This window comes from Melanotaenia boesemani, chromosome 21, assembly GCF_017639745.1.
Source record: "Melanotaenia boesemani isolate fMelBoe1 chromosome 21, fMelBoe1.pri, whole genome shotgun sequence".
Classification (NCBI taxonomy): Eukaryota; Metazoa; Chordata; class Actinopteri; order Atheriniformes; family Melanotaeniidae; genus Melanotaenia; species Melanotaenia boesemani.
The window spans coordinates 21,073,699-21,087,662 of NC_055702.1; the positions used below are offsets into that span (position 1 = coordinate 21,073,699).

The 13,964-nt window shown below is 39.3% G+C and overlaps 1 protein-coding gene across 3 annotated transcripts in view; it reads right to left on the reverse strand.

Moving 5' to 3' along the window:
- si:dkey-191m6.4 (rho GTPase-activating protein 22) overlaps positions 1-13,964 on the reverse strand; it is a 34,916-nt gene that overhangs the window by 9,468 nt on the left and 11,484 nt on the right. The window contains exons 1-2 of one of the 3 annotated variants that reach the window (XM_041974820.1): positions 9,087-9,170; positions 8,839-8,926 (exon numbers count right to left, since the gene is read on the reverse strand). Coding sequence is in view for 1 of the 3 variants with exons in the window: in XM_041974819.1 (XP_041830753.1) it covers positions 8,839-8,926 (88 nt within the window). In the remaining 2 variants the exon portion in view is untranslated. Of the gene's footprint in view, positions 1-4,547; positions 4,578-8,838; positions 8,927-9,086; positions 9,171-13,964 lie in introns of those variants that run through there. The other 2 variants (XM_041974819.1, XM_041974821.1) reach the window with 2 other exon arrangements.

The following is a 13,964-nucleotide window of genomic DNA, read 5'->3' on the forward strand; positions in this document are numbered from 1 at the left end:
CAGTATTTCACAACATGATAGAGTCACTTTTCGAAGTAATCCTTACCACCACAACTGTTCTCACTTGATGAAACAAATTAAAGTCAGATCCATTAAGTAAGAAAGATAATAACAGTTTATCTCCTTTAAAAAAAATGTATTTATTTTCTGGAGCGGTATGTGTACCGCATTGGTGAAACATTGGTTTAAACCAATGTGCAGCAGGCATTTCACCACTAGATGGTGCACAAGTTCTGCTGAGAGCACTCTTGTTCATGCACTGCTGCTGTTATGGTCTAATCTGCTTCATTTACAATCATTTTTAATTACACCTATAGCACAGTAACACCGGCTGGCTGTAAATATGTAAAACACACTTTATCAGAGACCCAGCAATGAAAAAACACAAAGAGGATTGTGAGGTTTAGATAATGTTTTTATGCATGAAATAATTGTGAAAAATGACAAATATCTCCTATTATCTTGACCTCATTATCTCTCTGTATTCATGATTTCTCCCACTTCATAATTAAACCATTTTGAGATTATGTCCCTTTCCTGGTGGTGTGGTGCGGCCGCAGCCATTGTTGTCACAGTCATTTAGCTCTAAGAGCCAAAACCAAATATAAACAGCAGTGCTGTAAAACTAAGGGCTGTTGTCACCCATCTTTTCAAAATCACACTGTCATGATGAACAGCCTCTCTGTCGCCCAATATCAAGCAAGGATTTAAAATTACTCAATATTTTTTCCTTGATCATGAACATAAAGTATGAATTTGTACAACAGTATTCAAATGGGTCCTTGATTTTTCCAGATGAAAAAGACACTAATTAAAAGAATGATTAAGAAAAAAATAGAGTGAGAATTTGGCATTAAAGAGCCTATAAACTATCAATTCTTCCACTTCAGTTAACTGCGCCCTGATAAGGGACACACACTGAGGCAGCTAAATCAATCCCAACAAGCCAGTAGATATCACAAATCCAAGCTTGAATTGACAAGGAGCACAAAGATCCCTTCTGCAACCAATTAAGATAACACCGAGAGCAGCGTTTAACTGAGGTGTCCTCTCAAAGTCCCTTTGATGAATCTGATTATAGTCCCTCCACACAGCCATCAGACAGGCTGACATTTGAGCCTGCAAAAGAGGCTGAATGTTTACAGCGTGAGCATGTCTGCATTCACTGAAGATACAACCCTGGAGAAATACGGCTTAGCCTCTTAAATGTCAAACGGCTCTCAGATGCCAGAGAATGGGAAATAAGGGCTGGAAAAGAAAGAAAAGGCGGAGAGAAAGAAAGATTTTCTTTTAGTTTATTAGAATAGAAGAACTTTTCTTTCTTTGTCATGTCATTTTGTGAGTGTCACAGAGCAGTCAGATAAAATGATGTATGTTTAAGGCTCTTGATTATTAAAGGCTTAAAAGGGCCATTCACAGCTTCCTGAGAAAGTTATTTTTATGTGTTTATACACATTTCCACATAAAACTTTTTCCTTCGTGTTTTAAAAAATGCATTTACACAATAGTGGAATGAAAACTATTTCTGTGCAGGGGGAAAAGCAAATAGGACCAGAAACAAAGTAGTGTACATGCCAGACCACAAGTAGGCAGTGAAACTCTGCAATGACACATCCAGGTGTGTGCCGCATCCTCATACAACCAGGAAACAGAAGAAGTGTTGTATGCCAATCGCCAGTTATCTGTTGCACGTCACTTATGTGTCTTAGCTAACGGCATAAATACTTTATCAGAAACAGGTTTTGCTTTAACAGACCAAATAATTAAAAAGATGCTGCAGCACAAACATGACACGGTGGTCTGTCACTGATGTTGTGCTTTTTGCGGGGGTTAAGCAGTCTGAGTGTGCAAGTGCAAGATGACATGAAATACGCCGTTATTGCCCAAAGATGCAGTTCCAGTTTATACTGACAGGCCCTGCATTGCAAAAATAATCTTACTCTGGAGGACTTGTCCACCCAAAACTCTGGGACCGTGTAAACAAGAGGCCAAAATGCAACAAAACTTTTGAGATTTACTGTTTCAGCATTGTGGTGTAAGCACATCTTTAGTCAGAAGCAAAAATCTGACCTGTTCTATTACCTTTTTAGCAGTCAGCTTATGTTTTGACAGCATTTGTTGAAAATCAGCTGCTAGCATAAGGCAGCAGCTAGCTTGAAGTAGCATTTAGTTTAAAGCAGCTGAAAAAAACTAGCTGATCCCCAGATGTCACGTGAATGTGTGAATGTTGGTGATTAATGTGTAAAATTTGTTGGCTTTTTATTTGTTGGCTTATTTAAAATGTGAAAAAGATGTCATGTCAGATTTTCAGTACTTGAAAGCTAGAGTTAAACTGACCATGAAAAACATCTGATGTTCTGTGATCAAAAAGACTCAACTATAACACTTTAGAGTGAACCAGTTGAGGTCCAAACAGTAACTATAGCCAGCTATAGTTTCTTTCATTCAGAGCAGCAGGCAGATCAGCTGCAGCTCTGCGTGCAGCCAGCAGCTGCATACTGTCATAGCCTTTGACAAGAAGTGACCAGCACTAAATCCAAAACGTGTAGTGTCACATCTCCTCTCCTTCATCATCTGTATAGTATTTCCCTTTTACAGGGCTATGTACTTCTAAGGAAAAACACCATTTCTATCAGTTGATTCTGAATATATTGCTGAATATTTGCCTTCAGAACTGCTTTAGTTTTTCACTGCATAGATTCGACAAAGTGTTTGAAAAACCCCTTCAGAAGTTTTGCTCCATATTGACATGACAGCTTTTTACAGTTGCTGCACATCCATGATGAGAATCCCATTCCACCACATCCCAAAGCTGCTCTACTGTATCAAGATCTGGTCGGTGTGGAAACCATTGGGATACAGACAACTCATTGTCATGTTTAAGAAAGCAATTGGAGATGATCTGAGCTTTGTGACATGGTACATTATCCTGCTGGAAGTAGCCATCAGAAGATGCTACACTGTGGTCATAAAGGGATGGACATGGTCAGCAACAATACTCAGGTAGACTGTATTGGTTAAATTATGCTTAACCATTGATGCAAAGAGTCATCAGACCAGAATCTAATCAACAGTTTCTAAAATACTCCGACCAGTCCATCTAGTATACAACCATGCCACTTTCAAAGTCACTCAAATCCCCTTTCTTCTGCATCATGATGGTCAGTTTGAACTTCAGCAATTGCCACAAAAATCTATTAAAGGAAGAGAGGATTGTATGTTTTTCTTATGCAGCTGCATCTTAGTGATAAGTTGCTTTGGCATAAAAACTACTAGTAGGAATAGTAACATATAGCAGAAAAGAGCTGCCGGGCTTTCATTTTTTTGTTACAGTACAGCAAAGGATGCAAGCTGACGTTAAATCAAGCAACATCCATCACTGATCAGTATGTTTGACAAAGGCTGAAATTGTGATGTGCCTGACTGTTAACTTTTACCAATTACTCATTCACACAATTACACGATAATGGCCGCTCTCGGCTTCCGTAGAAAACCTACTACAAAGCCACAGTGCCTCATACTTAGATTTTTTTCTATTAAATAATGACTTAGGGATGTGCTTTGTCAGTAACATGTGCTGAGCTAGGATGCTGCTGACCCATAGTTCTTGTCTTTATGCTAAGCTAACTGAATTTTATCAGGCACTAGCTTCACTATTAGCCTTCAAAACTGGAACTGGAAACAAAACTGGTATTGACCTTTTCTAATTTTGGTAACATAATGTTGATCAACTTCTGTTTTAATTTAGAGGCTGTACCTTACATGTTTTTCTATGGAAGTTGTGCTGTACAGTGCTCAGTGTGTTAGCATGCACCACCCTTCAGGTCTAGTACGTTATTAATAAAGTGACTGATAATTGGGCTCTGAAGTGGGATTAACTTTATAAGACCTCTGTGCTGTTTATTATTTGGTGTATGAGTTATGGAGAGAGCAATTTAAAAGCAACTAATACCATTAAAGACTACAGCAGGAGCATGGTTATATGATAACCATGCATCCAGGATGGGGTAAATTTTGTAGGAAAAAATGGTAGAATACTGGAAAGATGTAAAGGAAGAGGACAGTTAGAAGTATATCATCAAGAAATATCAAGAGATATTAAGTCATGTTGATAAGAGTCTTATAGACTGAAAACTGAAGGAAAACCAAGGGATGGTTGGCAGCTTTTTAAAAGGGATCATTATAAAACACAAAAATATGAAGTTAAACAACAGTGAGTCAACCAAATGCCACAATTAATATGTTACACACTAAGATAAAAAAAAGTAAAAAGTACTGTCTGCACCTTGATGAGCATCTCATATTTTAAAAAACACTATCTCTAAAAAGCTTTTTTTTTTTTTAAGAAATGTAAGAGGCATGAGCAGGTCAAGCATAAGTGGTTAAAAAAACTTGGGGGAAAAAAACCCCCAAAAACTAGAAAACAAAGAATTTGTGCTAAACATGCTGTAAATCTGACATCCCAACAGTCTCAGAGCTGCTCAAGCGCTCCACCTCGGTCTCTGCTACACTTGTAAAAAAAATCTCCAGCATCTGTTTCCCGTTACCTTGGAGATGTAGTTTCTTCAGTCTGTCCGGCTTGCAGCAGACCGGCCCCATGTCTGAGCTAGCAGCGACTGCTTTTGGCCTAAAGCTGTAGCATAAAGGAGCGGCTCCTCCGGCAACACGGAGTCCGTTTGGAAGCAGATCAGCACCCAGGTAGCACCGACAGCCAGAACCTGCCAGTGAGGCATGCTCGATGCCAGCAGGAAACTAAAGCCGTCAAACCAGTCCTGCTTTTTACCCCTCACTCGTTTACTCTCTTTTCATTCATGCTTTTCTTCCTGTGTCTCTCATTCAGCAGTGCGGGCAGCAGGTTCGTTCCCTCGGCCCCCCTGGGGAGAGGCAAATCCCTGAGGAGGAGTGTAACAAGACTCACTCTCTGTGAGCAGTAACTGGGAGATGGGCTGTCCTCCAGTCTTTGTCAAACAAACTCATAAACACACACAGGGGGAAAACAGACAAGGCCAATCAAGGCAGGATTTCAAGAACATGAATCAGGAATCTTTTACTAAATAAATAAAGTGATTCAGCCTGAAATCTTTTGAACTTGTTGCCCTACCATCCACAGACATGGAAACTTTAGAACTTTCTTAAGTGGATTGGAACACAGTAAAGATACTGCACAACTTTAATTAGCCACAGTTTTATTGAAACTCCTAGATGACCTGTAGCATCCTGAGGCTGAAAAACTGAACTTCACAGTTTTTTTTTCATCTTGTCACAGCTGCATTTTGCTTTATGCTGCCACGTCAAACAGCAGGAAATGGATATCAACGCATTGGAAGAGAAAGTCACATTACAAGAGATAAAACAAATGTCAACATCTGACTGACTTTTACTGGCTGGAGAGAGCTCAGAGAAGAGACAAGATGCAAGACGGACGCCAAATTAATCTTCTTTAGGGGGCAAAGCCAAAGTGCAAAAAACCTGTCAAAGTTCAATAATGCTGCTTTAATGAGGGTCCGATGGCTGTCAAATCATTTATTACCTCCACCAAAGCATAGGTTATGTTTTCGGCAGCGCAGATTATTTACTATGGGAAGATAGCTCCTAACTTATAAATAACGCCATCAATCACTGGCAAAAAATTACAATGGCTTATTGGAGGTCTGTGCTCTCTGATGGCTTCTAGTTCTTGATTAATTTAAATATTCCACAGTGATGACACACTTATCTGTCCTTGGCATGCAAAATAAAAAAAAACTGTGGTGCTAACTTGGCTTGGTAACCTTTTTTGCTAAGTGGGAAATCAAGCCTAATCATTCCTCACAGTAAACTGAACATGCTCCTTGTGGTTTCCATACAGAGGCTGTCATCTCTGATTTACATAGCTTGTCAATAGTCTGGATTTCGTCAGACGTTAACGCAGCACATGATGTTAGCAACATTTAGCTTATTTTCGAGACAGATTTAGCTTTGCCACATTGTTAAAGAAGTAGGAAACTAAGCGCATCTTAACTTCAATAAAACACAATCATTTTCTGCAAAGTTGTGTGCTTTTCACAGAGACATAAGAAAAACAAACTCATGCTTGTATGAGGATTAAATGAACTAACTTATTAGCTTTTTTGCATAAAAACTAAGTGTGGGAAAATGAGAAGTGTAGTTTTATGTGTTAGCTTACACAGGCTAAGAAATATTATGTGGTTTGTAGGACTCACTCCAAGTTATGGACGGATTTGAACATCATAGCAGTGGAGGGGCATGGCCCGACTTAGAGGTGATTACCTTTGATGTTGATTCAGTTCTGGATCAGGATTTCTTGGTTTAGTATTAATGGAAGTTTGCAGTCTGACTGGTCTTGTTCATACATGTTAAAGGTCTGCAAAGTTACAAAGACTGCCTACAAAAATGTTGTCATCAAAGGAGGTTACCATTTCCCACAGAAGATACTTCAGACTGGGCTCAGTCAGCAGTCCTGGCTTTTCTCTCTTTGTGTAAGACATTTAGATGGTGCCTGCCTAGTGGGTCACTTAGTTCACCCACATAAGCTGTGAGGCATTTCCCTACATGCATCATTTTAAGTACAAACATGCTAAATAACTTTGCCCGGAGCTTTATATATAGTTTATGAAATGGCTGTGATTTTCTCAGTAAAATCTTAGATAGGAAGTTGTTTCCTAAAAGCCAAATTCATGATAGCTCTGTAAGAAAACCTTAGGGACTTTTTTCCTTTAAATCTTCATGTTGACGTAACAGCCCAACACATGAGCTAATATATCAGACGGAAGGCTAAACAACTATCAACTGGGTTTGTGTTGATACTTCTTTAACACAATAGCTTTTCTGATAGAAAAAATCTTGTGTGTGATGGTGAGTCAAGGACTGAGTGCTGCTCACAGTAATGAAATGGCCTAAGCTGTGTGTTTTCAGTGTATGAAAGTGCTGTTTCCCAAGTAGCTTACAATTGTGTTACACTACCACAACAAAGGGTTTATGTCCTTGAGTCAGCCATTAAAGACAAAGAATATTTTATAAAGCCAATTACTGGACTATTTCCCTCATGCCTGCATGGTTTAAGACCAGTTCAGAGTCCATGAGCTCAACCATAGATGAAGCTGTACCAAAAAACAAGGAAAGGATAATAACAGACCCATGCAATGGAAAAAGAGAAAAGGAAAAAATGGATAAAACATTGGTTTATCTGCACCAATAGAAAAATCCCCACCTTCATCTGCAGGCTGACCTGACATTGCTGCAATGAATCAGTATGGATGCGTCCACAGCTCAGTTCATGGCTGCAACAAATAATTATTTAGGCAAGTATTTAATCAATGATTTTACTGATTAATAACTGGCAGGGAATATATGACAAATCTCGATTACAAGAGCTGTTTCATTCAGTTACTCCAGTAATCAGTTCAGCCCTCTTATGGTTATAGCTGGACGTTTTCATATGTTTGTACCAGTACACATGCACAGGAGGGTAATCCACTTATTCACTGATGTAAGTCAAATGCTGTGGACTGTGTGAGAAAATATTCACACTTTTAACTGAAATGAATGTAGATGTTATCTTCACAAAAATACGCCAGTCATAAAATCCCATTTTTAAAAGAGCAGTCTGGTGCTGAGCCTCTAATCTTTATTTGTGTGCAGATATCAGGATTGAAAACTGAGAGGAAGCTCTAACCTCATCAAAATATCACCTGAACACAACATACAGTCTAAAACCTCCTCATCTATTCATTTCATACAACAGTAAGCTAAGCCCTCATCACTGTAAGCCGATTACAGACTGAAGAAAGAGAAAAGCAACTCCTGTTTCTCCCCTGAGGAGAAAACAAATCTAGGCATCTGAAGTAGCCACCATCTTCCTAAGTATTGGGATTGATGTATCTAGAAGTATAATTAAACCCCCGAAAAGAACTAAATGTACTCATGAGGACTTCTTTTAATCATTCATATCTCATCTAACACCTCCACCTCTCCATCTTTACACCTGACTGCTTTCCTCTCCAGTTTTCTGCATTTTTGTCATGTCTTCTTCCTTCACTCCTCTCTCCACTCTCCAGGTCCGTGGACCTGTCAGACAGTTTGAAGCTCCGGGGGCTCACGCCCCTCTGCAATGTTGACTGGTCATAAACAAAACACACAAACACTCACAAGCCTGTCGGCCATTTTAAACACAAGCAGAGACCTCAGAGCAAACACTGACAGAATGAGTGATGCACAGGGAACACAGGGTTAAAGCCCATGTTAGGCATTCATTTTTCTCATTTTTAGCTATGATGCATGGTAAAAATGCAGAAACTCGGTCTACTTTTGGATCAGGGCATGTTAATTTGAGCTATTTAACCTGCTCAATGAGCATCGCATTTGCATGGGTTTAGTTCACAGTGTGACTAATAAAACCTTCAGTTTGAAGTTAAAGAAAATGTATTGATTAAGTAAAACCATGTGAAGGTAATCTAAAATCGTCATCAGTTGAAGATCCTAAAATATTTAGCCTCAGAGTGGCTTGGGATGATAGTGGAGGGTCTGTTTTATTTTATAAATGACTTTCACACTACAACACGAGTCAGATGAGAGCCAGCTCTGGAGTCACCAGCTTTAAAATGAGAAGACTGACCACGTCCCAGCTTGGAAAATGCCGCCCTCTGCTGTCTAAAAACTGGCTCATATACACAATAAATGTATTCAACTTTTTCTTTTTCTTTTAAACTAAATTATAGGATTACATTGTCTAAAATCAGTCTTATTGATGCAACATTTCTTACTAAACAGAAACACACAGCATCATTTCAGCTACATATAAGATTAACTGAAGGAAATGCCCAAAAAGGAAAAGTTTACCTGGCACGATTTCAAACAGGTGTCTTCCTGGTTCATCTGGGTTGGCTGTGAGTTCGTTGACCTGGCATCCCTGCAGAGGTATACAGCCCTAAAACACAGGAAAAGGCACTTAATACAATCAAGCTCAGATATGATGATGTCCATTCTTTTCCTGCACTGACTTTCTGCACACTCTTCTGCTTTAATGTCTTTTAACAGCAGATGTAAATGGAATAGATGTTTCCCTGCTCTTCTCCTTTATTACTTACCTCTTTAACCCCTTGAACATTTTAAGCAGCCACTCCTGTGATTGAACAGGAACCCACACAGATTATCAGAATACATTATCCAGATCAATAGAGAATCAAGGGAGCTGTGAAGAGATGCCAGCGTCTGTGGGTCGGCCCCATTAAATCTCCGTCCTGGCATCCTCCATCAAACAGGCAGAGGAGCCTGCCAAACAGCCTCAGCCTGAGGGCCGGGCTGTCGCCAGCATTAGTCGTCATGGCAACAAATGGAAGGGTGGGAGCCGTGGATAGATGGAGCACAGGGGCAGGGCGGGATGGATGTCCCAAGGGAGCTATGTGCTGAGAATAACACAAGTAGCTGGCTGGAGATGAATGAATAGAAAAAGGCAACACGTAACCCGAGAACACACATCAGACGTTGGTTGCTTGGACTGAGAGCGCAGGAGAGTTAATGACGCCTTTGGTTTTAGCCAGTGTTTTTGAAAACTATTAGCACATGGAAGGGCCCAGGAGCAGCTGCACACAGATGCACACACACCCAGTTTAACCTGGTTTTTAAAGGGATGCCAGTCAGCCTTCACCCTGGACTGGACCTGGACCATGAGCCCAGCTTCTGATCACTCCCTCTCATTTCCATCTTACTCTGGCAACGCCCTCAACCAGCAGCTAGCACAGCTGCACACAGGCTATACTGACGCACATACACACTTCACACTCCTGTTGTTTATCTTAGACTAGGTTTCTTTAGATATAATTGGTGTAAAAAACGAATACCAGTCAAGTGGTGGAGACTGACAAACAACATGATCAACAAGCTAATTACAGAGCTCATTAATCTAGCTATCGATCCATCCATTGGGTATATCAGCTTTTTCCATTTGGTGGTGGAGTCATGAACCAAGAAACCAGTTTGAGTTGGTTAAAAACCAATAGATAAAAAAGTTTATAATTAAAGATGTTCTTATAAATATTTTAGTTCTAAAAAATATTCTGATGATTACATGTGATATGACAGGGGTCCCTCAAATTGACCCATTAAAGAACTGTCTCTGAAATGACCCATCATTATACATCAGTGTGTTTAAGCTTCGTTAAGCTCATTGTTCAGGTTTCAATGTCTTAGTCTCTTAATTTAGCTCTCTAATGACACCAGACCCTGTTAGGCTTTACAGGAACTTCTGTGTTTCTAGACATTAAAGGGGACATATTACAAACATCTTTTTCTGTGATTTAGAACACAACAGCTGCAACATAAAATAAACTCTGTTGGTCTAAAAGTCCAATGTTATGTCACACAGCCATCAAATGAGCCTACAAAAATCCAGCCTCTATATCTTTATTTGTCACCTCACACTGCATTTGTTGTAGTTCTGAAATGGAAGTTGATCGTTTTTATGGCTAAAGAATAATTAACAAAAGGTCTCATATCTAATTGGGAAGTGATTTTCCTGGGGCATCACTTAAAAGTGTAGTCAGTGTGTAACAAAATCAAAGATCAATGACAGAAAATGTAATATATAATTTACTGTGTTTCTATTGGTGTCTAATCACTTCACTAAAATAACTGTTATTTGTTTATATTCCCAAAATAAGCCATTTATATCTACTTGCTGTGGGTCTACATACAGTACATGAAGGTTAGCATGTTTGTGCTAACACTATGGTGTCTCTGACAAACAACTCTGTGTGTGCATTGGGAACCCATTGAGCCTTAAAATTGCATTACTGGATTTTTTTCTTTTCTTTTTTTTTAGGTGTTTGGGATAATTAACACCTTAAAATATACCAAAAGTAGTCACCTGTGGTGCAGTCATTGCTACAGTTGAGGCCACTGGGTCTCAGATGAAAACATTTATGTCAGGAAGAGTTTTGGCCCCTGACGGCCACACAACTGTGCTTGGCATAAGAAGTAACGTCAACACTCATCTTCACCACTAGATGTCAGTAATTCTTACACACTGGACCTTTAAAGTTGAAGTTTAAACTAATAAACAATACCTAAATATCTGACTAAAGAATCAGACCTGATATTAGCATTTTTTCATTTTATTATCAACTGCAGTATTAATAGGTAGCATGTCAGTTTGCCTCTGACAAAGCGAAACCCTTATTGAGTCTATTTATGTTAGAGGAGATGCAATTTTTGACTTCTTTATAACACCAGTCGATTAGCTATTCTGTTACATTAGCAATCACTTCTAAGATATTTTATTTCCCCAATATGAGCCAGTTTAGTGCACGACTCACAAAAACATTGTGCCTAAAAGAGGGCTCAGTACCAATTATCATATTAAAGTTCCTAGTTTCTTTTTATTCACTGTGTCTTGGTGTGAGCTCCCAGGTCAGGCACTTTGTTCTTTTAACATGCAGCTTCATTTTAAGGTTTAATTTTGTCTACAGGTCATATTTACACGGTCACATAAAGCTGTACCTGATCCTAAGGGGGTGTAAAGATGAGGTTTAGGGAGGTGCAGCGATAGTGTATGCCTGTGGCATTTTAAACAAAGTATTTTAACGACATTATGTTAACACATCAGGGAATTGTGTCAACTGGTGAAAAAATAAAAAGCAACAAAAAAACCATAAAAAGCTTCTCATGTCTCGTCCTTTCAAAAGCGCTCTTTTATCTGAGCTCAGGTTGTGTGTATTCTTAGCACTAATGGAGATTCCCACCATCTATTGTCTAATAACTGGAGTCCATTTGTTCAGTAGTGTATCCGTCCCACATGATGAAAAGGAAGTGAAAACCTGTACAGATCCTCAATCATTATTGCCTTTCCTGCCACCAATTATCACATCCTTTTATCTCTGCATGGGGGTAGTCATGTTCGGCTGCAGCAATCGGGCTACACCCTCCTCACCCTTCACCCCAACCACAGTCCCAGCCTCGGATTTCCTATCGATTCGAAGATGAGAAGGAGAAAAAAAGCCTAGAATGACACTGTCACACATCCAGCTCTTGGAGGGGGAGGTGTGTGTGTCTTTGCATTTGTCAGTGTGTATGTGCTTTCTGCTTCCAGCTTTGTGTGCAACTTGAATCTATTGGGAGTTGCAAATCAATTCAGGCTGAATGAATATTGGCAAGCTCTGATTAAAGACGGGTTGTCAAAGCCTTCAGTCATGTGTGTGTGTGTGTGTGTGTGTGTGTGATGTCAAAGACTAAAAGACAGTGATGGCAGCCGACTGCTGAATACATTAAATGAACAGCAGTCATCCAGAGGGAAGACTGAGGAAATCGATATCGTTTTGAGATTTCAGCGAGGATGTGGAAAGGTGATTATTACGAACATTTCAAGGAGCATGTGTGTGTGCAGCTGGATTTCATACATCATCACCTCTTGTTAAAACTACAGCTGGACCTGTCAGCTTTGTTGGATTTCCACCCCAGTATCAATGAGTGTGTGCAACAAGCTACACACACACCGAAAACAAACTGAGCTAGTTTATGGGGCAATTACATTTAAAGTCAATCAAAGGATGCAAGTTACTACATTTTCATGCCAAATATACAAATTTGAAAATCATATAAAGCAAATAATTTTTTTTGTGAAAGCCCATCCATGTTCAAAATATTTGTTTCAGATTATCGGAGTACGGTGTTTTTAAAGATCTGTAATGATAGCTGTGGTCAGCATCATGGAAAATATGTGTCATATCTGTCATGAGATTTCAGTTGTACTTTATCACAGGCCAGTAAGTGTTAGCATTAGCAGCATCTATCAGTTAGCTAGTTAGAGGTCTTTGCCCCGGTATAATCAACACAACCATTAACCATCCAGCAGAAAGGGACAAAATGATATAACAATTACAAGGACAGAAGACAGTTATCTTAGACAAATATGTAATGTGCATATTCTGCAGTTTAATGGAAATATGAGCTCTAGTTTGCTCCGAGTTATCCATTTACAATAATTATGGATGGTCTCTGAAGCCCCTCTCAGACCTTTAAAAACATTGTACAACGGTTTAGTCCACACTTCCAAACACAGTTTTAACTGAGTTACAAATAATGCCGGTAGCATCAATGAGGGATTGGACAGCCACAGAAGGCAACTTTCCCCAAGAAGGGAAAATCAGGCTAATTAAAGCAGCACTATCTAGTGTTCTGACTATAAAAATATGGATTTTGACTCTCTTTGATGGCATAGTGATGGACGTCCAAATCTCATGACCCAGTTTCGATGACGTGGCCACCACAGAGTCTCTGTTTCAGCTTCTGTCGACAGGGTGGACTTTGAACTATATACCAGAATTTAATTGTGTTGATAGACCAAGTAAATCTAGAGTTATAATAAAAGATGTATGGCAAGCTTTCTCTGTGTATATTATTGTGACATTTGGTGCAGGAAAAAAGGGTAAAAATTGCTGATTCTAAGCAAAGTGTCTGTAAGCAAAGGGAAAAAGACTAATACCCCCTTTCCGATTGATGGAAAAATGCACATCAACTAATCAAAAAATGATATGGCAATGTGACTAATTTGGTTGCAGAGGAAGTTGTGGTATTGACCAAAATCCTCCAAAAGCAGATTGAAGTGCTGCCTCCTGGTGGACAGGATGACTAACTCACTATGGAAACATGGTGGACAGGAACTGTTTCTTTGGAGTGGAACAAATAATGTATGAGGAATCTTATGGTGACACCAGACTGTTTTATCAGTAGCTCCACAAAACACTCCTCTGACATTGCTACATTTCCATGTTAGTTGTTAACTGAAATATAAGCTAAAACCAAACATAGTCAAAAATGGTCAGTTATGAGATAATTCACATTAAGGGGCTCCAACCACAGTGCCATATATGGCCATACTTTAAGTTGGAGGTGAATTTAGACACCCAATTATCTGCTCTTAAGCACAGACAAAGCAATGTTATTTACTTTATTCCTCATAAAATGTTCCC